This window comes from Ailuropoda melanoleuca, chromosome 12 (genome assembly GCF_002007445.2).
Source record: "Ailuropoda melanoleuca isolate Jingjing chromosome 12, ASM200744v2, whole genome shotgun sequence".
NCBI classification, from domain to species: domain Eukaryota; kingdom Metazoa; phylum Chordata; class Mammalia; order Carnivora; family Ursidae; genus Ailuropoda; species Ailuropoda melanoleuca.
Genome location: NC_048229.1, coordinates 35,488,082 through 35,510,771, shown reverse-complemented (window position 1 = coordinate 35,510,771; position 22,690 = coordinate 35,488,082). Strand labels below are relative to the sequence as shown.

At 51.7% G+C, this 22,690-nt stretch overlaps 1 protein-coding gene across 6 annotated transcripts; it reads left to right on the top strand.

Annotated features, from left to right (window-relative positions):
• The first annotated feature begins 1,297 nt into the window (after positions 1-1,297).
• Positions 1,298-22,347, top strand: SMG9 (SMG9 nonsense mediated mRNA decay factor). Of its 6 annotated transcripts, none has more exons than XM_019804534.2 (15): positions 1,939-2,615; positions 3,978-4,043; positions 4,378-4,533; positions 6,946-7,020; positions 7,110-7,374; positions 7,467-7,564; positions 9,977-10,089; positions 13,858-13,969; positions 15,805-15,900; positions 16,336-16,421; positions 19,032-19,138; positions 19,869-19,976; positions 20,148-20,276; positions 20,559-20,739; positions 21,820-22,347. In XM_019804534.2, the coding sequence occupies exons 3-15, from the start codon at positions 4,384-4,386 to the stop codon at positions 21,896-21,898; spliced, it is 1,599 nt and encodes a 532-aa protein (XP_019660093.1). In that variant the 5' UTR covers positions 1,939-2,615; positions 3,978-4,043; positions 4,378-4,383; the 3' UTR covers positions 21,899-22,347. The 6 variants fall into 6 exon arrangements, with proteins under 6 accessions (XP_034528357.1, XP_019660090.1, XP_011228967.1 ...); XM_019804533.2 differs by having other exon boundaries at positions 3,978-4,065; XM_034672466.1 differs by lacking the exons at positions 1,939-2,615; positions 3,978-4,043 and adding an exon at positions 1,298-1,371.
• Positions 22,348-22,690: the final 343 nt, after the last annotated feature.

The following is a 22,690-nucleotide window of genomic DNA, read 5'->3' as shown; positions in this document are numbered from 1 at the left end:
CTGAGGGTGCTCAGAATTGTGAAACTGGCATAGAGGGTGAGCAAAGATAGATAAATTTAGTTAAGAGAAACTGATAATGATCTGAGATAAAGGTGCTAAAGAGGGACACTGACAGACATAATACAGAGGGCCTGATTGTCATGTGTGTCTCTGGGTAACACCCACAGCCTCTGGAGAATCCATAAACAGGGCTCTCAACTTAGGTCTGTGTGAGTGGTGTTTTCACCCAGCCTGTGACAGCCTGGAGACAGGTCCACCTGGCACAGGTACTGAGAAAATGTCAACATTCAAGGCTTGGAGGGGAGAAGGCAGCTCGGAATCAATCACTATCATTACCATTGTAACGCACAAAACATGGCAACACATAGTGCTACTATGCACCAGGCACTGTTCTGAGAACTTTCATCCATTTAACCCTGCCGGTAACATCACAAGGTGCTGCCAACTTCTTTTAGAAACGGGGGCAGAGAGGATTAAGGAACTTGGCTAAGGTCGGCTGCCATTTATGTGAACCCACATTTATGTGTCATTTATGTGAACTCAAGCTCTTAACGCCAATGCTTTAACAGTGGTTCCAGAAGGAAACTGGGAGCCAGTGCTTTAGGAACGGAATATGGGAACCAGAGTAGGAGACTTACTTTTATTGTGTACCCCATTGGCTGCTTGAAATCTGTCAGAATATACATGTATTTCCTGTTCAAATAGAAATAATAAAGCACTTTAAATAAGATTTCAAATGGAAAATGGTAAATTCCCCCATTCGCGGATATACATGTATATGAATCACCCTCCGCTCCACGGAGATTTCCTTCCCAAAGGTAACCGCCTGCCGGCCTTAGCTAAGGCGCTGCGCATGCGCTCTCCGCGGGCCGCACTCTCCGCCCGGTAGTCCCCTCAGGCGAGCATAGGGCTCCGCCACAGGCGTCTTGAATTTTCGACCCTTAGTCCTGGGTTCCTCCTGCCTTGCGGCCGCCGTACATAATCCTGTTCCCCTGTTCCCCCCAGTCTCCGTCTCCCATGCCTTCAGGAGAGAGCCTGCCCCTCGAGGCTCTTCAGGATCTAAGGTGCCCATCTTTGCGGCCCCACCTCCTAGCCTGGGGAAACTGAATCCAAAACAGTCTAGACTTTTCCCTCTGCCTGGAGTGCTCTTGGCCGTGCTTCAAGGTCCAACAGGACCTGGGCCCTCTCCCTAAGTGATTTGATCTGTCTCCCTCCACAGAGCAGGATGTCTCCCAACGCTCACGCCAGGTCTGATTCATTCATCTGTGTTCTCAGCACTTACTCGGCCCAGGACCCTGAAATTCGTCCATGCCGCCCCACCCCACTCCAGCCAAAGCCACTGAGGAGTCGCGACTCGAACCTGCTGTCTCGGTAACCGCCCTCTCTCCCTCTGGGTTATACTCCCACAGAAGCCCCCATAGACGCGCCCTAAGGCGGAACCGCAGCGTTCTCCCTCCTCCCCCTCCGTCATCCGCATGCGTGCTGAGGCCAACCACCTCCATCAACGCATGCTCAGCCCGGCGCTGACGCTCTGTCCTCGCGCGCCCAGCCCTCGGCGCATGCGCAAGGTCAGCGCCCGGCTGGTACTGCTCTCGGCTCGGTCCCGCGCCACCTCCTCCTCTTCCTCTTTCGGCCTTGCCGCTTCCAGAGTGCCGAGACCGGTTCCGGAGTGAGCGGTGCCTGCTCACTCGGTCTCCCCCACGCTCCTTGTCCCCCAGACGCCATTAGCAGGCCCGTGGTTTGTGGTGGAACCTCCCCCCACCAGCCCCGTCACGGAAAGCGCGCGTAGCGCTGCGCCCCAAGAGCCAATCAGCCGCCGCCTTAGGTAAGGGGCCCGCAAGCCCGCGCGAGGCCCGTGCGCCGGCAGGGGGCGGGGCGCGGGGGGCACGTTTCGGGGCCCCGCCCCCTTTTCGACCGTTAAACGGTCGCTCCGACGCCCGGCGGGTGTGCGTAACTGAGTAGGGAGCGAAGACCAATCCTTAAAATACCCCGTTGGCGGGCGTCGGGTGGGGACCGGTAAAAAATGTGTAAATAGGAACTTCGGTTCTGGGAGGGCCTAAGTATTGCCAGGGTCCCAACAGTAGCGTGTAAAGGGAAACAAGTTTTGGGAACACGCAAAGGGTCAACAGACAGGAGCTATATGCCCCGGAGGCCCTCCAAGTACTATGTAAAAAGAAACTTAAGTTGTAGGGTTCCCCATAGGAGGCTTGTGAGCAGGTGCCTAATTATGGGGGATGCCCTCTGAATAATCTATAGACTCGTAAGTTCTAGGGGGTGCCCCATATACAAACTTGTAAATATACGTGTTCAAGTGTCAGAGAGTCCTTTGAAAAATAGTGTGAATCCACTCTTACGTTCTGGGGGTGGGGGTGGGCATAAATATGGAGTTAGGAAGTAGGAGTTTGCAGATAGACACTTAGGTTCTGGGGGAGTCCCCACAAGGATCATGTGAAGAGATGTGCAGGTGCTGAGGAAGCTGCCCAAAGAAGGCCTAGTTAGATTCCACACGTCTGCGAGGTCACCGTCGGAGTCCTGTAAATATAAATAGACTGGCTTCAAGCGTTTTGGGAGACTCCTCAAAGGAACCTGGAAACACCGGGGTCCCCAGATTGCATGTAGGTGGACTCAGATTCTGGGGCTCTCCCCCATAGAGCTGTCAAGTAGATGCAGATACTGTGGAAGTTCCCAGAATAACATGCAAAGGGACACTTACTGCGTGGGAAGGGGGTCCTCTGAGTGTGTAAACAGACACTTGAGCGCTGGTGTGGAATCCCCGTTGAGGACAGAAAACAGACACTTAAGCGCTGGAGTTGGGGGGGTGGGGGCTGTCTCCAGAATCGTGTAAACCAATACCTAATGGCAAGGGAGGGAGGAGTCCCAATTTCTGAGGGGAATCTCCCTCAGAGACCGTGTAAACAGTCATTTAAGTGCTGAGTGGATCGTTTTCCAGAAGCATGTGTAAACAGGCCTTGCCCTCTTGTCTCAGAAGGCAGTCTGCAGCTCCATTTGTGGCTGCGGAGAGGTCACTTGGAGCAATGAGGAGCTAGACAAGCCCCTGCCTGGCTAGCAAAATTACTCCCACATCCTGTAAACACTTACTGAAGTTCTGGAGAAAGAATCTTGCACAGGGACCCGTTAGTCACTGTTTGCTTGGGTGGGGGGGGATGCATAGAATGATTTCACAGGCACTTAAGAGCTAAGCAAGGGTCAGCAAACCTTCTGCAAAGGGCCAGAGGGAAATTGTTTGAGATTCTGCAGGCCATACTGTCTCTGTCTCAACTACTCAATTCTGCCATATCAAGAAGGCAGCTATAGACAATTTATAAATTGATGGATGTGGCTGTGTTCCAATAAAACTTTATTTACGAAAACAGAAGGCAGCCCTGATTTGGTCTGTAGGCTACAGTTTGCCAACTTGACCTCTGAGCTATATCGTAAATGGCCTTATAGTGTTGCAAACAGACTGTTAAGTACTCAGACACTTCCCTAGAATGAAGTGTAAACAGCTGGGGAAACTCCCCAGAGGGACCTATAAAGCTAATTAAATGGTAGGGAGTGGATCATATAGGTAGCAATACATTTTATAACATCTTAGATTAACTACTGGTGAGACCTTGGGGTGTGAGGGATGGCAGACCATCAGTGGAAGGTAAACAGACTGATGCCAGATGGGATGCCAGATGAAAATAGGCCCTTGAATGCCCCGCATGTGTAGTTGTCCGACTGAGGATCATGTTACTGATTTGTAAGGAAGTGCTTTGCTGCTCTTTGGGAAAGAAGATGTCCCATTTTTATGTGCCCTTCCCCTATGAGTTATAATTATGTTGGGGCAAAATGATTAATAGTTGGGAATAGTTTTGGCTGTAAGTAAGAGATAGAAGTGTATTTGTTACTTACTGCATCCTGAAGTAGACAACGTAAGGTTAATACGGGACCCCTGAATCTTTTCCTAAAGTGTCTTCTCTCCTTCCTTCCAGCCCAACGTGGCTGCTTGAGCTCCAGCCTGCACACCACATTCCTTCCAGCCAGGAGGAGGGCAAAAGGCACGTGCCAGTGTCTCTGAAGGAAAGTTTCTGAAAGCTGACAAAACACACCTCTGGTGTCATATTTTTGGCCAGAAAGAACTTAGTCACATGGCCACCTACCTGCAAATTATGCTGGGAAGTGTGTTGTGGACAGCCATGTGCCCTGTTCAGAACTGAGGGTTTTATATTTTTTGGAAGAAGTGAAGGAAGAATAGATCTTGAGAGCCAGTTGGCAGGCCCTGCCACAGCCACAGAGCTCTCTGGAAACAAAGTGCCTTCTTACAGGCCACAGTGAGCCAGATAAATTGGAGAGCGTCTCTTCACCCTGAAATCAACCTCTTTCTCTCTGTAGGCAACCATGTCTGAGTCTGGCCATAGTCAACCTGGGCTCTATGGGATAGAGAGGCGGCGACGGTGGAAGGAGCCTGGCCCTGGCGGCCCCCAGAACCTCTCCGGGCCTGGTGGTCGAGAGAGGGACTACATTGCCCCGTGGGAGAGAGAGAGACGGGTGAGTGAGTGGGCCCAAGGGCAACATCCACATATCCGCTTGTTGCACAAATGTTTTTTAAGTACCTGCCACGTGCCAGGCACTAATCCGGATGCTGGGGCTCTGTGAACAAAACTGGCCTTGTGGGGTAAGGGCAGAGAGTGACAAAGGGGGCTGTCAGATGAAGTGGACAGAAAGGGCTTCTCTGAAGAGGTGTGGAAATACACCATGACAACATGTGAGTGAAGAGCATTCTGGGATGGACAGAACAGCAAGTGTGAAGGCCCTGAGCCCTATGTGTGGTGTATTCAGGGAGTAACCAGGAAGCCAGTGTGGCTGCAGAGGCTGAAGAAGAAGGGAAGGTGATAGAAGATCATATTGGGAGACGTAACTCAGGCCAGATCACATTGGACCTGAGAGGCCTGGGAAAGGACTTTGGATCTCACCGAATGAAATTGACATTGGAGAGTTTGAGCTAAGAGTTTAAGCTCACGTTTTAAAGAGTCGTATGATAACAACAGCAGCTGTTGTTGGTTTTTTTTTTAAGATTTTATTTATTTATTTGAGAGAGAGAGCGAGCACGCATGCAAGCGGGGGGAGGGAGAGAGACAAGCAGAATCTGCACTGAGCATGGAGCCTGATGCAAGGCTTGATCTCATGACCCCGAGATAATGACCTGAGCCGAAATCTGGAGTCGGTTTCTTAACCCTCTGAGCCACCCAGGCGACCCATAACAATAGCAGCTGTTACTATCTGTTGAGCGGCATGCAGGCACTGTGCAGAGTGCTTTAACATCCTTGGGGGTCTTCCTGAACCCTTAGAGCTACCCCGTGAAGTCGAACCTAGGATAGATTCGATTTTCACAAATGTAGAAAATGAGTCTCAGAGGAGAAGGGACTTACCCAAAGTCACAGAGTCAGCAGGCTTTGGGGCCAGAACTCAAGCCCAGATCCAGCCGAGCCCAAGCACAGCCTGTTCTGTCTGCTACAGCGTCCTGGGCTGGGAATCAGGAGCCTCGGCGTGGGCGCTGGTCCTGCCTTGCTCCCCTCACGTGCTTAGGTGACTCACTGGCAGAACCTGCCCCCTGCTCGGGTTCTTTCTCCACCTCTGAGAGAGGTTTGGCAGGGTGGAAGACAGTAACAATGGGACCAGTTTCTGAACCATAAAACTGCCAACATGAAGAATAATTTATTCACAGTGAGCTCAGCTCTTGCTTGTTCCTTCCCTTGGGTGCAGCACAGGTGAGAACAAAGGGTCTCTTCTCATTCCACATGTATCCTGGGGAACATTACCGACTTCCTATACTGTCAGCTTCAGTCCCTGGATAAGCAGCTCCAAAGTCTCTTGTCTTTGTCTCCGACTTCACCGTGGAGCCCTGGCAGCCTCCTGACTGGCCACTGGACTCCTCACATCCTCCGTGTCCCCTGCTGACCTCAGCACCTTCCTCCCAGCATCCATGACAGCCCATTGGGCCTCATCCTGGACACCCCCTCCCCACACCAACCAGTCAGGCACCTGTGCATACACTGTGCCTCCTGAATACATCTCCTGCCCACCATCTTGTCTCTGTCCTCGCAGCCTCGGTCCCACGTAGCCTCCCCTCCTCCCCAGCCTTCTGAAGGCGCACAGCCTCTCCTGTAGTTCTGTCACAATTGTTCTTTCCAGAGCAGTTCCGTGCCCTTTTGTGTTCTTCACCATAGGCCAGTATCCCCAATGTACGGTGAAGAAACGGAGCCGGTGAAGGCTCACAGCTCTCCTGAGGTTCCTCAGGGAACCAGAAAAGAACAAGACTCAAACTCGGATCTCTCCCCCTTCTTATTAAGCAGATCAGGGTTGAGTAGAAAGAAGCATGAGGAGGGCAAGGTGTGGGACTCAGGCCACTGCTTGGCAAGCACAGGAGTGGAGCTGAGGAGCGAGCAGGATAGCAGCTGTCGGGTAGTGAGCACCTGCCACATGGACCGGTCACAAGCTCATCCACTTTCAGCCTTGTGGGAGCCCCGTGAAGAAAGTCCTATCCCTGTTGGCCAAATGAGGCAGCAGGCTGAAGTGAGGCTGGTTCCTTATCCAAGTTCACACAGCCAACAAAAGGCAGGGCCAAGGTTGAACCCAGAGCTAGCTCCAGAGCCCTAGCTTCTCCTGCTTCTCTGGCAGAGGCAGCTGAATGCAGCTCTGGAGCCAGGCTGCCAGGGTTCAAATCCTGACTCCATTGCTTATTGGCTGTGTGACCTTGGGCAAGGCAGTTAACCTCTCTGGACCTCAGTTTTCTTCATTTGTAAAATGAGGATAATAGTATATATCTCCCGGGGTTGTTGGCGCAATTGAAAAGTTAACATATGAAGGCATTTAGAATTGTACCTGGCACATGAAGGCCTTCGGGAGTGTCCAGGAGAGCCAGGGGAGCTGTTCCTGAGTAACTGCCCTCCCTCACCACAGGATGGCAGCGAAGAGACAAGCTCGTCGGTCATGCAGAAAACCCCCATCATCCTCTCAAAACCTCCAGCAGAGCGGGTGAGCAGGGAAGAATCTTCTGAAGGGGAGGCTGGGAGCAGTTAGGGCAAGGATCTTTCCCACTGACTGGAACCTTCTCTCTCCCGTAGTCAAAGCAGCCACCACCTCCAGCAGCCCCTGCTGCCCCACCGGCCCCAGCCCCTCTGGAGAAGCCTATCGTCCTCATGAAACCACGGGAAGAGGGAAAAGGGCCTGCGGCTGCAGCAAATGCCTCCACCCCCGAGGGCACTGCCCCTGCACCCCCTGCAGCCCCTGCACCACCCAAGGGAGAAAAGGAGGGGCAGAGGCCCACACAGCCTGTGTACCAGATCCAGAACCGAGGCATGGGCACTGCCGCCCCGGCAGCCATGGACCGTGAGTTGGGGCCGGGCAGGATCTGGTTGGGGGCTGGAACCCCCTCCCACGGAGCCTCACCGCATCCTGTCTCCTACTTTCCTCGTCTCCAGCGGTCGTGGGCCAGGCCAAACTGCTGCCCCCAGAACGCATGAAGCACAGCATCAAGTTGGTAGACGACCAGATGAATTGGTGTGACAGCGCCATTGAGGTACTGAGCAGGGAGGTTGTGTCTCGGTGCTTGAGCTCCCCCAGGTCCCACATCTCACCACGTCCACCCCACCTCCCCACTGCCACCCTCTTGGCTGGCAATACCAGACTGGACAGCTTTCAGGCAGCTGCGACGATGAGAGAGAAGGAATCAAAGTCCTCACCTAGCCAGGGCTGAATGGCGGTGGCTTCCACTAGATCAGCTGTGCTGGTTGTTAAAATACTGAAATAGTTTGCTGTTGGTCGGCAAGGAGGGACTCCGCCTACCACCAAGATGCCATCCCACAGCAGGGCAGCCTCCTGGACCCTGCGCCAGTTCCCTTCCTAATTGGGTGAAACCCATGCTGTACCAGTGTTAACTGGTTTGAATCTTACTCCCCAGAGGTTTCCCATCCATCGCAGCGGCCTCTGCTCTAGTTCAGACCTCACGTTCATGCCCTACCCCCCTCCAGTCTCCCAGGCTTCATTTCTCCTCTTCTGCTGCTTTTCCCCCCTAGACCCGTCCCATCCCATCCCTGCCCACATTCTCCCAGATGTGTCCTTTTTCCTTCTCCAACAGCTTGGACTCATTAAAACAACATGCCAGGCCCATCTTTTCCTGGCCTGCTGCCTTTCTATGTCCACTGTCTTACTGACATCAACCGGGGGGCTTTAAAACAAAAACAAAAGCCAGTGTCCAGGCCTGCTCTTCAAGTAGGAGGCTCTGCAGTGTAGGGGGTGTATTTGCACCATCTAGTGTGGTAGCCACTCTCTTTATCTGTGGCTCATGGGCACTTACCCACATATCCCCACATGTGGCTAGTATCACTAAGGAGCTGAATTTTTAGCTTTGTTTAATCTTAATTAACTTAAGTTTAAATGGCCACATGTGGACAGCATCTGCCTTATTGAACAGGGCTAAGCCCTAGGTATTCTGCTTTAATGTGTCTAGGGTTAGGCCCAAGATTAGCTGCTGCTGCTGCCTTTTTTTTTTTTTTTTTTAAAGCTCCAGGTGATTCTAAGGAGCCAGTTGAGGACTTCTCAGTTTTTCTTGAGGAGTGTCTCTCACACCCCCTGGTGGTGGAAGGCATCAGATAACTAGTGGGCCAGAGGTGAAAGTTTCAGGATTTTCCAGGACTCTTTTTTTTTTTTTTTTAATGATTTTTTTTATTATATTATGTTAATCACCATACAGTACATCCCCGGATTTCCGATGTAAAGTTCGATGCTTCATTAGTTGCATATAACACCCAGTGCACCATGCAATACGTGCCCTCCTTACTACCCATCACCAGTCTATCCCATTCCCCCACCCCCCTCCCCTCTGAAGCCCTCAGTTTGTTTCTCAGAGTCCATAGTCTCTCATGCTTCATTCCCCCTTCTGATTACCCCCCTTTTCTTTATCCCTTTCTTCCCCTACCGATCATCCTAGTTCTTATGTTCCATAGATGAGAGAAATCATATGATAATTGTCTTTCTCTGCTTGACTTATTTCACTTAGCATTATCTCCTCCAGTGCCGTCCATGTTGCAGCAAATGTTGAGAATTCGTTCTTTCTGATAGCTGAGTAATATTCCATTGTATATATGGACCACAGCTTCTTAATCCAGTCATCTGTTGAAGGGCATCTCGGCTCCTTCCATGATTTGGCTATTGTGGACAATGCAGCTATGAACATTGGGGTGCATATGGCCCTTCTCTTTACTACGTCTGTATCTTTGGGGTAAACACCCAGTAGTGCAATGGCTGGGTCATAGGGTAGTTCAATTTTTAACTTTTTAAGGGACCTCCACACTGTTTTCCAGAGTGGCTGTACCAACTTGCATTCCCACCAACAATGTAGGAGGGATCCCCTTTCTCCACATCCTCTCCAACAATTGTTGTTTCTTGCCTTGTCTATTTTTGCCATTCTAACTGGCGTAAGGTGGTATCTCAGTGTGGTTATCCAACAGACTGGAGCCCGGACAGACTGACCTTCCCATCCTGCACTCTCTTCCCTTTTTCATGCTTCCGTGTGTTTTCTCAACCTGCCAGAAGCCAAAAGCCCTCCAGGAGTCTGCTCCAATAGCCCTCAGTTACAAGTCCTGTCTTCCCCCACCTGTCCTTCATTCCTGTGCCTTTCCCCTTCTCTTCAGCAAAGTCAGGTTCCCCTTTTTCCCACTGTGTTCCAGCCGCACTGATTTCCTGTTTGCTTCTTGACCATGCCCGGCTCTTCTGTACTTGGGAGCTCTCACAACAGTTAATTCTTTGTGCCACCACATTCATACACAGCCCCTTTGCCCAACTCAGGGGATTGAAGCCATCGAAGTTTTGCCTCTTATCTGATGGGGCAGGCAGGCCAGCCATGAAAGTCTCTGCTTCTGCCCCGCCCCACCCCAGTCTCACTCCCACTCCGGCACATTTACGAGGGTCACATTCCTTCATCTTCCCACAGTACCTGTTGGATCAGACTGACGTGTTGGTGGTTGGTGTCCTGGGCCTCCAGGGGACAGGCAAGTCCATGGTCATGTCATTGTTGTCAGCCAACACTCCTGAGGAGGACCAGAGGTAAGGGATGTGGAAGGCCAAGAGGGAGGGGAGGGAGGCCTGGGACAGGAAAGGGTGCACCTGGGTGTGGCAAGTGGTGTCACCAAAGGACTTTGGGAAAATGTTTCACCTCCTGTGGCCTCAGTGCCTTTGTCAGATGAGGATAATTAGGGGCTGGATTAAATCTTTGTGTAGCTCCAAGGTACCCAATCCTGTTTCTCCCTCCCTCCCTTCCTGCCTTGCCCCAACTTTGAATTTAGGCTGACCTCAGTCTCAGCCCTGCCACTCACCAGCTAGTTGACCTTGTGCAGGTCACTTCACTTCCCAGTATCTCACTTCATTGTAAAGTGGGCTTTTGAAGGATAAGATCAGGAAGGCAAATGTCAATAAGAACCTGGCACAGAGCAAATTCTCGCAGGATGTTGGTTGATAAGGCCTGGTAAATAGAACAGGGAAAGAGACTCGGATGTAGGGCATGGGTTCTAGACCAGCTTCAGTCTTGCATTCTTGAGGAAGGATGGAGATGATTGTGAAGTAAAGTATGAAGTCACAGGAGAGGATTTGGGGGAAGAGGGAGCTTAAGAACTAGGCACCGGGGCGCCTGGGTGGCACAGTCGTTAAGCGTCTGCCTTCAGCTCGGCGTGATCCCGGCGTTATGGGATCGAGCCCCACATCAGGCTACTCCGCTGTGAGCCTGCTTATTCCTCTCCCACTCCCCCTGCTTCTGTTCCCTCTCTCGCTGGCTGTCTCTATCTCTTCAAATAAATAAAAAATAAAATCTTAAAACAAAAAACTAGGGACCAAAACTGAGGGCAGGGGAGGAAAGAGGAAAAGGCAGGTACCAGGGAGGGGGGGATATATACAGTCCGAGGAAGGAAGACTCAAACTGGGGAAGAAAAAAGGGTAGTAGCCACTTGGGATTGTCTAAAAAATATAGGGTTTTGTTTTGTTTTGTTTTGTTTATAAAACAGGTGATACTACCTTGCATTCCATGGATGGGCATCAGGGGGTCCACGAACCTCCTAAGAGTAAATGCAGAATTTTACACATATCTGCACTCAGGCTTTTTTTCTAGGGAGAGGGTCTGTAGTTTCCACCAGATCTTATAGAGACCCAGCACAGGTTAAGAACCACTGCTGTGAGAATATACATCCTCTAGAACCAGAGCCATGGGGTTGCCCTGCCTCCCAGGTCCACGCCGTCTCTTCTCCTGTAACTTGTAACTTACTCACTTGTAACTTAAGCTCACCTTGTCTCCCTTTGGGAGCAGCTCCAGCTTCTCTCAGAAGCATTCCTTCCATCTCAGCTTCCCCCAACTAGTGAAATTTCCCCCCAGCTCTGAGTTCAGATTCCTCAGCTAGAGAGAATCCTGCTGGCCTAGCTGGTCTTCTTGAGCCATGTCAGCCTCTGGCATTGTGGATTTTGATGCCAGCTGTTGCCATCTCGATTATGTTAGGAATTCATCTGCTTTTCCCCTTCTTCATTCCTATCTCTTGGTCCAAGCCTCTGACATCTGCCCTGGAGGATGCCAAGAACCTCCTTACTGGTCTCCCTGCTTTCATTTAATTCAACTAGTATTTATTGAGTGCCTACAGTGTGCCAGGCACTGTTCTAGATTCTGGGGATATAACAGCAAACAAAACTAGCAAAATCTTTGTCGCTGGCGAACAAAGTAAATAAGTTATTTGACATGTTAGGAGATGATAACCACACGGGAAGGGATTATAGGGAAGCAGTATGGGTGCTAGATTACAGTTCTAAATCGAGTGGTGAGGGGAGGCCTCACTAAGGGGGACATTGAGAGAAAGCAGACTTGGAGGAGGAAGAGCTTTCTAGTCTGGGAATGGTGAAAGCTGGCCTCCGAGGCAAGAGCTTGCCTGGTGTGTGTGCAGCACAGCATGGAGGCCATGGAGCTGGAGCAGAGTGAGCAAGACGGGAAGTCCTAGGCGATCAGGTTAGAGAGCTTAAGGGAGGGGCGCCTGAGTGGCTCAGTTGGTTAAGCGTCTGCCTTCAGCTCGGGTCGTGATCTCAGGGTCCCGGGATTGAGCCTCATGTCTGGCTCCCAGCTGAGCGGGAGTCTGCTTCTCCCTCTGCCCATCCCCCAGCTTGTGCGCGCATGCGTGCATTCTCTCTCTCTCAAATAAATAAAAAATCTTTAAAAAAAAAAAAAAAAGATAAGAGAGGCCTGAGGTGTTGGGCGTGTAAATTGTCATCCACTCTTTCCACCCTACAGCCCTCACTGCATAACACAAAGGGGAGCTTTTCAAAACCCACACCCAGTCCACTCCTCTACTTAAATGTGTGCAGGGCTTCTCCAGTCTCATTAGCCAAAGCCCCAGCTCCTTACCTTGTCCCACAAAGGCCTGCGTACCCTCTTCTTGCTTCCAGGCCCACTTGTTCTCTGCTCTCACCACATCGGTCTTTGATTCCTCATATACACCACCTGCCTTCTGCCTGGGACAATCTTTGCTTCCATCCTCCATCCCCCGTGCACCTCCCTTTTAATTTAATTGAAGTTGTTTAATGAACTCTTCTCTCATTCTCAGTGTGGTCATTCGCCTCTTTTATGGCATCCCTTCCCAGCTCTACCAACTGAGTTATCCCCACTCAGAGTGCCACACACCTCTTCTTCCTGCCACATGAAGTTACTGATTTTTCTTGGTTTGTAAGGTAGACCAGAAGCCCCATGGAAGTGGGGCACCTGGGTTGTTCAGTTGGTTAAGCGTCTGCCTTCGGCTTGGGTCATGATCCCAGGGTCCTGGGATTGAGCCCCACATCAGGCTCCCTGCTCAGTGGGGAGTCTGCTTCCTCCTCTCCTCTTCCCCTCCTTCTGGTTCATGCTCTTTCTCATGCGTGCTCTCTCAAATAAATAAAATCTTTAAAAAAAAAAAAAAAAGCTCCATGGAAGCAGAGACTGTCCTTATTCACTGCCACATCCTGGTATCTGGTACATAGGAGGCCTTCAGTACAGTGTTTGTTAAGCAGGGGGAACTTGCTCTGTGTCAGACAGCAGAATAAGCGTCTCAGGGAGGTGGGGATTACCTTTTGAGAGATAGGTTCTACAGATTTTTTTTTGCAGATTGAAAAAGGAAATCTCTTTTTCAGAGCCACGGAATGGGACCAAGTTGAGCTCAGTTGGTTTAGGGCAAGGCTCAGCTCTGCCTGCTTTGCTGTCTTCTCCCCATCCAGCACAGGTAGAATTGAGGGAGACTCTCCTCACAGGGGAAGAACTGGGGACCAAGTTCTACAGCCATACAGCCTCTCGCTCTGGAGGTGGGGAGTACTCAGTGCTGTATCTCCAGTGCCTGGCCTCTGGCAAGTGCGCTTGGTAATTAATAGCTGACAGTTATGCATCCGTGCGTATCAGGCACGTTCCTAAGGGCTTTACGTATATTAGCCTCACAGTAACCCCAAGAGTTTTGAGACTATTGTTGTCTCCATTTATAGATGAGGAAAAACAGAGGAGAAAGAGACTAAGGACTTGCCCAAAGCCACACAGCCAGGAAGAGGCAGAGCTGGGATTTGAAGCCCAGCAGTCTAGCAAAGGCCCTACTTTTGACCACCTTAGTCTGCTGACTTCATTAAATGAGTTGACACCTCTACTTAGGAGTAAGGGTAAAGTCATGTGGAATAAAGTGTAGGCCCCCAGACAGCAGGGGCCACCGATGGAAGACTTTGTGGGCAGGCAGGGAACCATGCCTCACGTGCTCCTTTCACAGGGTCATACTCCGGAGTTGTCAAAGGCTGAGAACGAGATGTCTAATGCACCCCACCTGCTCCTCTCCACAGGGCATATGTTTTCCGGGCCCAGAGTGCCGAAATGAAGGAACGAGGGGGCAACCAGACCAGCGGCATTGACTTCTTTATTACCCAAGAGCGGATTGTTTTCCTGGACACACAGGTGCCAACCTTCACATGCCCCATTCTGCTGCATGCCGCATTCAGCTCTGTCCCTGAATGTTTTTAAGCTAGAATCCTGCTTGGATTCCACATGGTTTCAGCCAAGTTGTGTCTTTTCTTGGCCCATCAAATTTTTCCTCCCTCCTCTCCCATCTATCCTGTACACAGTCTAGCAGAGTGGTTTAAATGTGTGGGCCCTGGAGTCAGTCTATGTATGTCCAGATTCTGCCTTTAATTCTTACCAGTTGGGTGACTTGAGGCAAGTTTTTGTACACACACACCCCCATCCAGACCTCAGTTTCTTTGTCTATAAATGGGGATGATAATTGTTCTCAGCCTCACAGGTTCATTGCAGGGATTCAGTCCAGGCAGAACAGTCCAGGCAGAGTGCTTGCCGTAGGACCTGGCACGCAGTTAGCGTTCAGGCCCATCACCGTCATTAGCACTGACCTGTCATGTGTCTGGCAGTTTTCCTCATCTTCTCCCTTGCCCTCAGGCAGAGTCCCCATTCCTTAGCATGGTGTTCAAGGCTTGTGGGGCTTGCCTCCTTCAGACTCTAGCCTCCCCTCTCTGGTGTAGTCTCTGGCTCCACCGCACACACCACAAGGCCTCGCCATGATCTCTTTCCCTGCCGGGGTGTCTTCATCCTCTTCCCTTTATCTGAAACTACACTTTATCTGAAACCGCCTATTCTTCAGTTTTCTGAAGTGGGAAGAATATTACTGCCTACCTTGTAGGGTTTTGTGAGGCTTCAGTGAGTGAATACGAGTAAAGTCCTGATGACAGCGCCAGACATGAAGTACGTGAGAACACCCTCTCTCCCCTTGCCTTTTTGCTTGGCTAATGCTTTCTCCCAGAAGACTCTGCTGGGGTGTTGCCTCCTCCCAGAAGCCTTCCCCTCCTCTGAGCACCCACCAGTGCCGTGTGCACCTTCCGCCACAACACTGCTTTATCACGGCCTGCTTCAAGTATGCTGTTCCCACTCCCCATCGGCCTGGAGCTCTTCGGGAGCAGCTCTGTTGGTCAGGGTCTGGCCCATAGTTGGTGCTCACTGAATGTTGATGGAACAAAGTTCTCGTCACCGTAGGCATTGATGACACAGAGCACTCTCTGTGAACCTACAAAGGTGGCGTGAGATCTGTGAGCCAGGCCCTGTGCAGGGCCCACTGGGACCTGGAGAACAACGGAACTGCTGTGAGCTGGGTCCGAGACCCGCGTGGAGCAAAACGGGAGTTAAGACAGAACAGAGCGTGCAGCGTTGGGAATTTTAGAAAGCGAGCAGTTGGGAAAGCCTCTTACCTAAAGAATTCCATTCGTTGCAGTAAGCAGTCGAGAAGACTGCCAAGCTGATTGAACTCTTGCAGTTTTTAAATGGAATGTTCCTTTGAGAAAAGGTGATGAGCTCACCACTGATTCTTTTACACCCACTGATGCAGTTTTAAAATCCTCACCAGTTTTCACACTAATCATTGTTTTTTGACCAAAGTAATTATCTTAGTGAAGTTTTGAAAGCGTTTGAGACAACTAAGAGAAGGCTCTTGAAGGGCCGTGACTCACTCAAGTCAATATTACATTTATTAGCACTAGGAGAGTTCTCTTGAGCATGAGGCGCTTGAGAGCAGTGGTGATTTGTAAAAGAGCTGCGGGAAGCGTATTTGCTTTGAAAAATTCTTCTTTCACCTCCTCTGGCTGACTAGCACTTATCCATGTTTCTGACCTCATTTTGTCCTGAGAGAGGCGAGGTATTTGCCTTCAGTGTGTGGAACTTGGGTGGCTGTGACCCTTAGGGTCCCAACCACCAGCCCCTTTCCTGACACCTTCTCTTCCTTGCTGCAGCCCATCCTGAGCCCCTCCATCTTGGACCACCTTATCAACAATGACCGCAAGCTGCCTCCGGAGTACAACCTGCCCCACACCTATGTTGAGATGCAGGTGAGGGGGGCCAAGCCAGCCCTGGGGGAGAGGTCTCACCCTTCCCCTCAAGATTTGTGATGGGGAGTTGGATATGGGTTGACCTCGTTTTTGCTTCATGAAGAGCCCCGGGTGCCCCAAGAGCTGTAGGGAAGAATAGCATTGAGAGTCCTATCTGGTTCAACTTCTGGCTGTGCTCCTCAGAAAAGTCATTTCCTGCCCCCTCCCCCTTCAAGCCTCGTCATCTGCCTGTGTAAGTTGGGGGTGATCATTCCTACCTTGCCTAACTTAGGGATAGCCATAAAGGAAATGCCAGCATAGTCTGGGCACGCAGTAGGTGGTTAAAGGCTCTGAGACCCTTGCCCTGCTGCCCCCTCAGCCAATTCCTGGGAACAGGGACCCCAGTTTGGGCAGAGGGGCCCTTCAACTCTGTCGTCCCTTCCTGCCCACTCTCAGTCACTCCAGATTGCTGCTTTCCTCTTCACGGTCTGCCATGTGGTGATTGTTGTCCAGGACTGGTTCACAGACCTCAGTTTGTACAGGTGAGGAGCAGGTGGGGAGGGGGAGCCAGGCAAGAGATGGGGACCAGAGACTCAGCCTCTTGGCCAGGTCTCACACATTCCACATAGCAGCCACAGGGACCCCTTTAAAATGTGAGATGGAGTGGGTCATCACCACCCAGCATACATACACACGCTTACAACTCTCCACTGACTTTGTACATTACTCAGAATAAAATCCAAAGTCCTTCCCAAGCATAGCCTACAAGGTCCTACACTGTACAGTCCCAGTCACCTCACTGACCTCCTCTCTCACTGCTTTCCCTCACTCCTTCCATTAAAGCCCTAGTGACCTCATGGTATTCGTCATGTAGCTTAGGACCTCTGCACTCCATCCCTCAGCCGGAAATACTCTTCCTGTGAACCTCAGGCTGTCACGTCCTTTGGACCACCTCAGCCCTTCCCGCTACAACCCCCCTTCCTCCCCCGCTTCTTACCCTACTGTGTTTTCCTTCATTTGCATGTATGACTCCCTGACGGGACATTGCAGATCTCTCTGTGGTCTGTCTCCTGCATTAGAATGTAAGCCCCAGGAGCCCCAGGCCTCACACAGTGCCGGGCACAGGGTAAATAATACACATTTGTTGAGTGAATAGCATCATCGGGATCTGGCTTGCCCGTCTTGGCCATCTCCCCCAGGCATGTGTACCATTCCACCGGTACCCTGGCAGGCAGGGAAAGGGAGGGAGTTGGCATCTGGCAGGAGTCCTGCCTGAAGCAGCTGGAGGTTCTAGAAATGCCCCCTCACCCCAAGAGAACTGGCTTAGAACCTGAGGCACAAGGATTCCTCTTGGCCTCAGGCCCTAGGGCATAGCTGTGTGGTGGCCAGCCGCCTGAGGCACAGGACCCAGACAGAAGGAAGGAACAGGAGCTCATGGGCAGGGGAGAGCTGAGGCGAGGGAAGCTGATGTCTCCAAAGTGAGGCATCCCGCCCTGGGTTTGAACCCCAGCTCTTATTAGGTAAGTGGCTTCTTTCTCCTTAGCTCCTCATAGGCAAATTGTTTTATACAGATTAAATGAGTTAAAGAATTCAAAGCATTCAGCAAAGTATAGTACCTGGTACATGGTAAGCAACTGATGAATGAACTGAAGCTTAACGTTTATTTTAGTAACCCTGGGGGGTGGGGGTGAACTGTGGGTCTGGCCAACAGTAAAAATGACTTTCTGGGAGAGCCAGCCATTGTGACCAGATCTGAGTGTCTTATTTCTGAACCCCCCCCCACCATTGTGTATTTGAATTCATTCACATGACAAATGTACTGAATGTTTATGGCTGCCATTCACTGTTCTGGGCACTGAGGACACAGGTATGAATAAAACAGACTGCCCTGTGGAGTGTGCATTCTGACTGGGGCCTAGCGGTGGGCTTCTTAGCAGGCGAACCCCTTGAAACTGGATGACGTACTTGTACGTGTGTCTGTGTGAAGAGAATAGCCATAGCTTTTTATTCGGTCCTGTTATCCCCTATGTCAGATAGCGGGTTTATTTTATTTACATATTTGGAAAATAATTATTTTAAAATAGCATCAATCGACATTTAGGTCGACACAGAAACCTGCACATGGATGTTTATAAAGCAGCTTTATTCACAGGGCTCCTGGGTGGCTCAGTCGGTTGAGCGTCTGACTCTTGATTTTGGCTCGGGTCATGGTCTCAGGGTCGTGGGATTGAGCCCTGCATTGGACTCTGTGCTGAGTGTGGAGTCTGCTTACAATTCTCTCTCCCCCTCTCCCCATTTCTGCATGCTCACGCGCGTGTTCTCTCTCTCAAATAAATAACTAAAGCAGCCTTATTCGTAATTGTCAAAACTAGGAAGCAGTCAAGGTATCTTTCAGTAGGTAAATTAACAAACTGTGGTACGTCCAGACAATGGAATGTTACAGCAAACCATGAAAAGACATGGAGACAGTACATATTCTTACGTGCCTATTACTAAGGGAAAGAAGCCAATTTGAAGGGGCTACTGTATGATTCCAACCAGATGACATTCTGGAAAAGGCGAAACTGTGGAGACAAGTGAAAAGATCAGGGGTTGGGAGGGGAGGGAGGGGTGAATAGGTGGAGCACAGAGGATTTTTAGGGTAGTGAAACCATTTATTATAAAACTGTGTGGTGGTTACATGACATTTTTGTCAAAACTCATAGATATACAACTCCAAGAGGGAGCCCTAATGTAAACCATGGACTTCGGGTGATAATAATGTGTCGAGGCCCATCAGAGTGTCAATAGTGGGGGAGGCAATGTGTTGCGGGGGTGCTGGGTGTCTATGGAAATCCCTGTACTTCACTCAGTTTTGCTGTGGTCTTAGAAATGCTTCAAAAAATGGAAGTATTTTTTGTTGGGGTTTTTTTGTAGAAGTATTTTTTTTAATAGCATAAGCTCATTTAAAAATGCGTACATCTGGCATGGGTCCACGGATTGGTGTCTGAGAGAGTGGTCTCTGAATTCCCTAAAATTGTGTGAGAAATAGGGTGTGGATGTAGCCTTTATCTGAGTGTAGTTGTAGTTTTTATCAGATCCACAAAGCGAGCCCTGTCCCTAGGCTGTGGGATGGGGGTGCCAGTGCACCAACCTCTCACCCCAAACCCCAGGTTCCTCCAGACAGCAGAGATGGTGAAGCCTTCCACCCCGTCCCCCAGCCATGAGTCCAGCAGCTCCTCAGGCTCCGATGAAGGCACTGAGTACTACCCCCACCTGGGTGAGAGACTTTCTGGGGGCTGGAGGGGTGGGCAGAGGAGGAATGGGGGCCGAAAATCAGGAGCACTGGGGAAGCGGGGAGCTGGGAGGAAGAAAGAGCAGAGTGGCTGCTCCTTCCTTGAGGGTCCCACCTGGCCACCAAGGGCACAAACCCCGAGCCTGGGTGTGGCTTCTTGATCAGAATGAGAGCCTTTTGTGAACGGGACCCACATCTGCCCATCTCTCCGACCCTGGCATCTCCAGCACAGGCTCAGGGAGGGAGTGTTGCAGTAACCTGAGTGGCCCCAGGTCCCCTGCTCACCCTCCCTCAGCCGCACACAGGCTGATCCTTTGCTGCTATGTCCTTGCTCTGCTGTGCCTATCCACGCCCTGGTCTTCTACAAAGATCTGTTTCATGTATGCCACCCCAGGCGGGGACTTCCCTACTTCCTCTGTCTCACCAAGCCCCTGGTACCTTCCTGTCTTACTCCTAATCCTTTGCCTATCTTCCTCTTCTGTCTTTTCCATCAAACTGGGGACTCCTTGGGGGCAGAAACCACATCTGACTCACATCTGGGTCCCCAGCATCACCCAACACAGGGCCTGGTGCTAAAGCAAAGTAACCTGTCACATATCTATTTACGAGTGCTCTGAATCCAGGGGTAACGGCAGATCTTTGGCACAAGAGGGGAAGTCCACACAGCCAAGCCCCAGCGGCCTCACAGGACTGCATCTCTCTTCCCACCCCTCAGTCTTCCTGCAGAACAAAGCTCGCCGAGAAGACTTCTGTCCTCGAAAGCTCCAACAGATGCACCTGATGATTGATCAGCTCATGGCTCATTCCCACTTGCGTTACAAGGGTGAGGGTCCCTGAACCACCCCCCCAGGCTGACCAGCGGCCTCTTGATTCCTGACCCGGTCCCTTGGCCCAGACGTCCGGACTGGCTTCCTGACCCTAGCTTGAGGATCGTGCATGTACGTCCCCTGCCCCTCAGCATAGTACCTGCAGGCTGATGGGTTTTCTCCTCCAGGTACTTTGTCCATGTTACAGTGCAATGTCTTCCCTGGGCTCCCACCTGACTTCCTGGACTCTGAGGTCAACTTGTTCCTGGTGCCCTTCATGGACAGTGAAGCAGAGAGTGAAAACCCACCAAGAGCAGGTATAGTTCCTCCTCAAGGGAGTCTGGTCCATAGGGATATCAGTTCTTCCTTGGTCTGGAGGGAGACACAGGATGCCCTGGTCTGGGGTGGTAGGGACCCACGGTGGTCTGAGGAGAGACTCCAGCTTGTCCCTAAGGTATTTGTACCTTTTCTTAGGAGTGTGTTTCCAAGTTGTGGAAGTACAGGAAGAACTGGGCTGGGTCTGAACAGGGCGGTACAACTGATAACTCCAGCCCAGGATGCTGGGTGACCGGGAAAAAGGAAAGGCCCTCTCTTGGCAGGCTGTCCCCCTTATCCTCCCCACCTCAACGTTCCAGGACCCGGTTCCAGCCCCCTCTTCTCCCTGCTCCCTGGGTACCGGGGCCACCCCAGTTTCCAGTCCTTGGTGAGCAAGCTCCGGAGCCAAGTGATGTCCATGGCCCGGCCGCAGCTGTCACACACAATCCTCACTGAGAAAAACTGGTAAGAGCTCTTGGCAGAGGGGTCAGCGTGAGGGCCCCACCCTGGCGCGGGCCAGAGGAAGGTCTCAGTGATCTCTCCACATCCCAGTTTCCTCCTCTGAAACATCAATGATTGCTCCCATGCCGGGCAGCAGGCTGTTTCATGTGATCTTGAGTCCCCCTGAGTAGCCAGTTAGGGTTGAAGTCTTCTTGCCAGTTTTACTAGTGGGGAAGTCTAGGCTCAGAGAAAGGAAATGTCACATAGCACCGTCACACACCTGTGGCCAGGTGTCATGTGATAGGAGTAGGAACAGTGAGCCCAGTCAAGCTTGAGGAGTGTTTATTCTGAGGCCCTGAGGGCAGAAAGTGTGGCCTCTCAGGAGGGGACACTGGAACGTCCCCACAGCAGCTGTGTTCTCCAGCTCTTACTGGATGGCACAATCTCACTGTTCCCCTCCACCTTCCCTCCTTCTCTGCCGACTCAAGCCCTGAGCCTCCCCAGCCCCAGCTTCACATGACTGTCTGTGTCTGGAGCCCACAGCAGGTCTGCCAGATCCAGGTCGCATCATCTCATTTCCAGGAGACACAGTGCAGCCTCTGGCATGGCTCCCCTGGGTCTGCAGTCAGCTGTGGTCAGAAGCGGCAGGGAGCACACACAGCAGCATAGCCATTCAGGGGGCGCAGGGCAAGGGGGCCAGGAGCGCTGTTCCTCTCACCGTCTATGGCAGAGCCCAAGGAGGTGAGGGTCACGCAGCTGTTAGACTGGTCATTATAAGACTCTGGAGAGAGAGAGAGAGATAGAACCCCAACCCACAAAGGCCAACACTGAGTGGAGTGGGAAGAAGTTTGGACTCGGAGCTGGGGCTTGAGGCCTAGGTTCCAGACCAGGCACCTTCAGCTTGGCTCACCCTGGCTGAGGTCTGAGAACCCGGGCCATTCCCATCAGCATTGCCGTCTTCCCTGTGTCCAGACCATCTTCCCTGCGTCCCGATGTCTTGGGTCATACGGGTCGTACGCAGGACCTATTTTCCCACCTGGCCAGGGTCAGTGCAAGGCCGGTGGGCCACAGCCAGGGCAACTGACTGCTGACCTCCTCCCGCAGGTTCCACTACGCTGCCCGGATCTGGGATGGCGTGAAAAAGTCCTCTGCGCTGGCAGAGTACAGCCGCCTGCTGGCCTGAGGCCAAGGGAAGCAGCGTCATGCAGAGAACCCCCTTCTGGGTCCCCATGATGGTGAGGGAGCACACGTGTCCTACCCCCCTGGTGGGGTGGAGAGTGGCAGCAGGCCTGATGGATGAGGGACCGTGACATTCTCGCCCAGAGACATGAGGTGTCCAGGGCCAGGCCCCCCACCCTCAATGGAGTATTGTTCAGGGGGCAACTTCAAGATCCCACCCCCAACCTGGGACAGGGCAGCCCATCCTCAGTTCCCCGCAGGGACAGGCAGTGGGAGTAGTCTGAATGGTCACCAAGAATCCCAGGTTCCATCTTGACCTCCCTCTGCAGGGACAGGAGCAACAGGTCCCTCCTCCCTGACTCTGAGCCCTTTCCTGTAAGGTGCAGCAGGGTCTGGGGAGCTCTTCGTTGGGGCAGATCTGGTGGTTCGAATAAAAACAGTCATACAAGCCTGTTCCTGGTGCTTCTCTTCTTCCCCTCTCCCCAGCATGCTGTCCTGGGGAGCGGGGCAAATTGGGGTCCCAGCCTTTGGGGGCAGATTAGCTGCAGCCACCATTGGAGACTGAGTGAACTTCCCATGGGGACACATCCACTGTAGGTCGTAGGGTTGTCGGGAGCAGATGGAGACCAGTCTCTGCTAAGGAGGAAGCCCCGAGAAAGCAGTATTCTAACTGATAGGAGAATACAGTGCCCTCCTTTGGCTAAATGCAGTTCCTATCCTCGTGTCCTCAGTGTTCAGTTGAAGACAGTGCCTGCCTTTGAATGCTAGTTCAGTGCAGTGCCTTATTTAGTACATG

Excerpts from the sequence above, each read along its gene's own strand:
- SMG9 (XM_034672466.1), top strand. The coding sequence starts at position 1,309 with ATGCCGCCCCACCCCACTCCAGCCAAAGCCACTGAGGAGTCGCGACTC. Across the intron at positions 7,375-7,466 it reads CGCCCCGGCAGCCATGGACC|CGGTCGTGGGCCAGGCCAAA; the intron begins GTGAGTTGGGGC and ends CCTCGTCTCCAG. Across the intron at positions 20,740-21,819 it reads ATCCTCACTGAGAAAAACTG|GTTCCACTACGCTGCCCGGA; the intron begins GTAAGAGCTCTT and ends CTCCTCCCGCAG.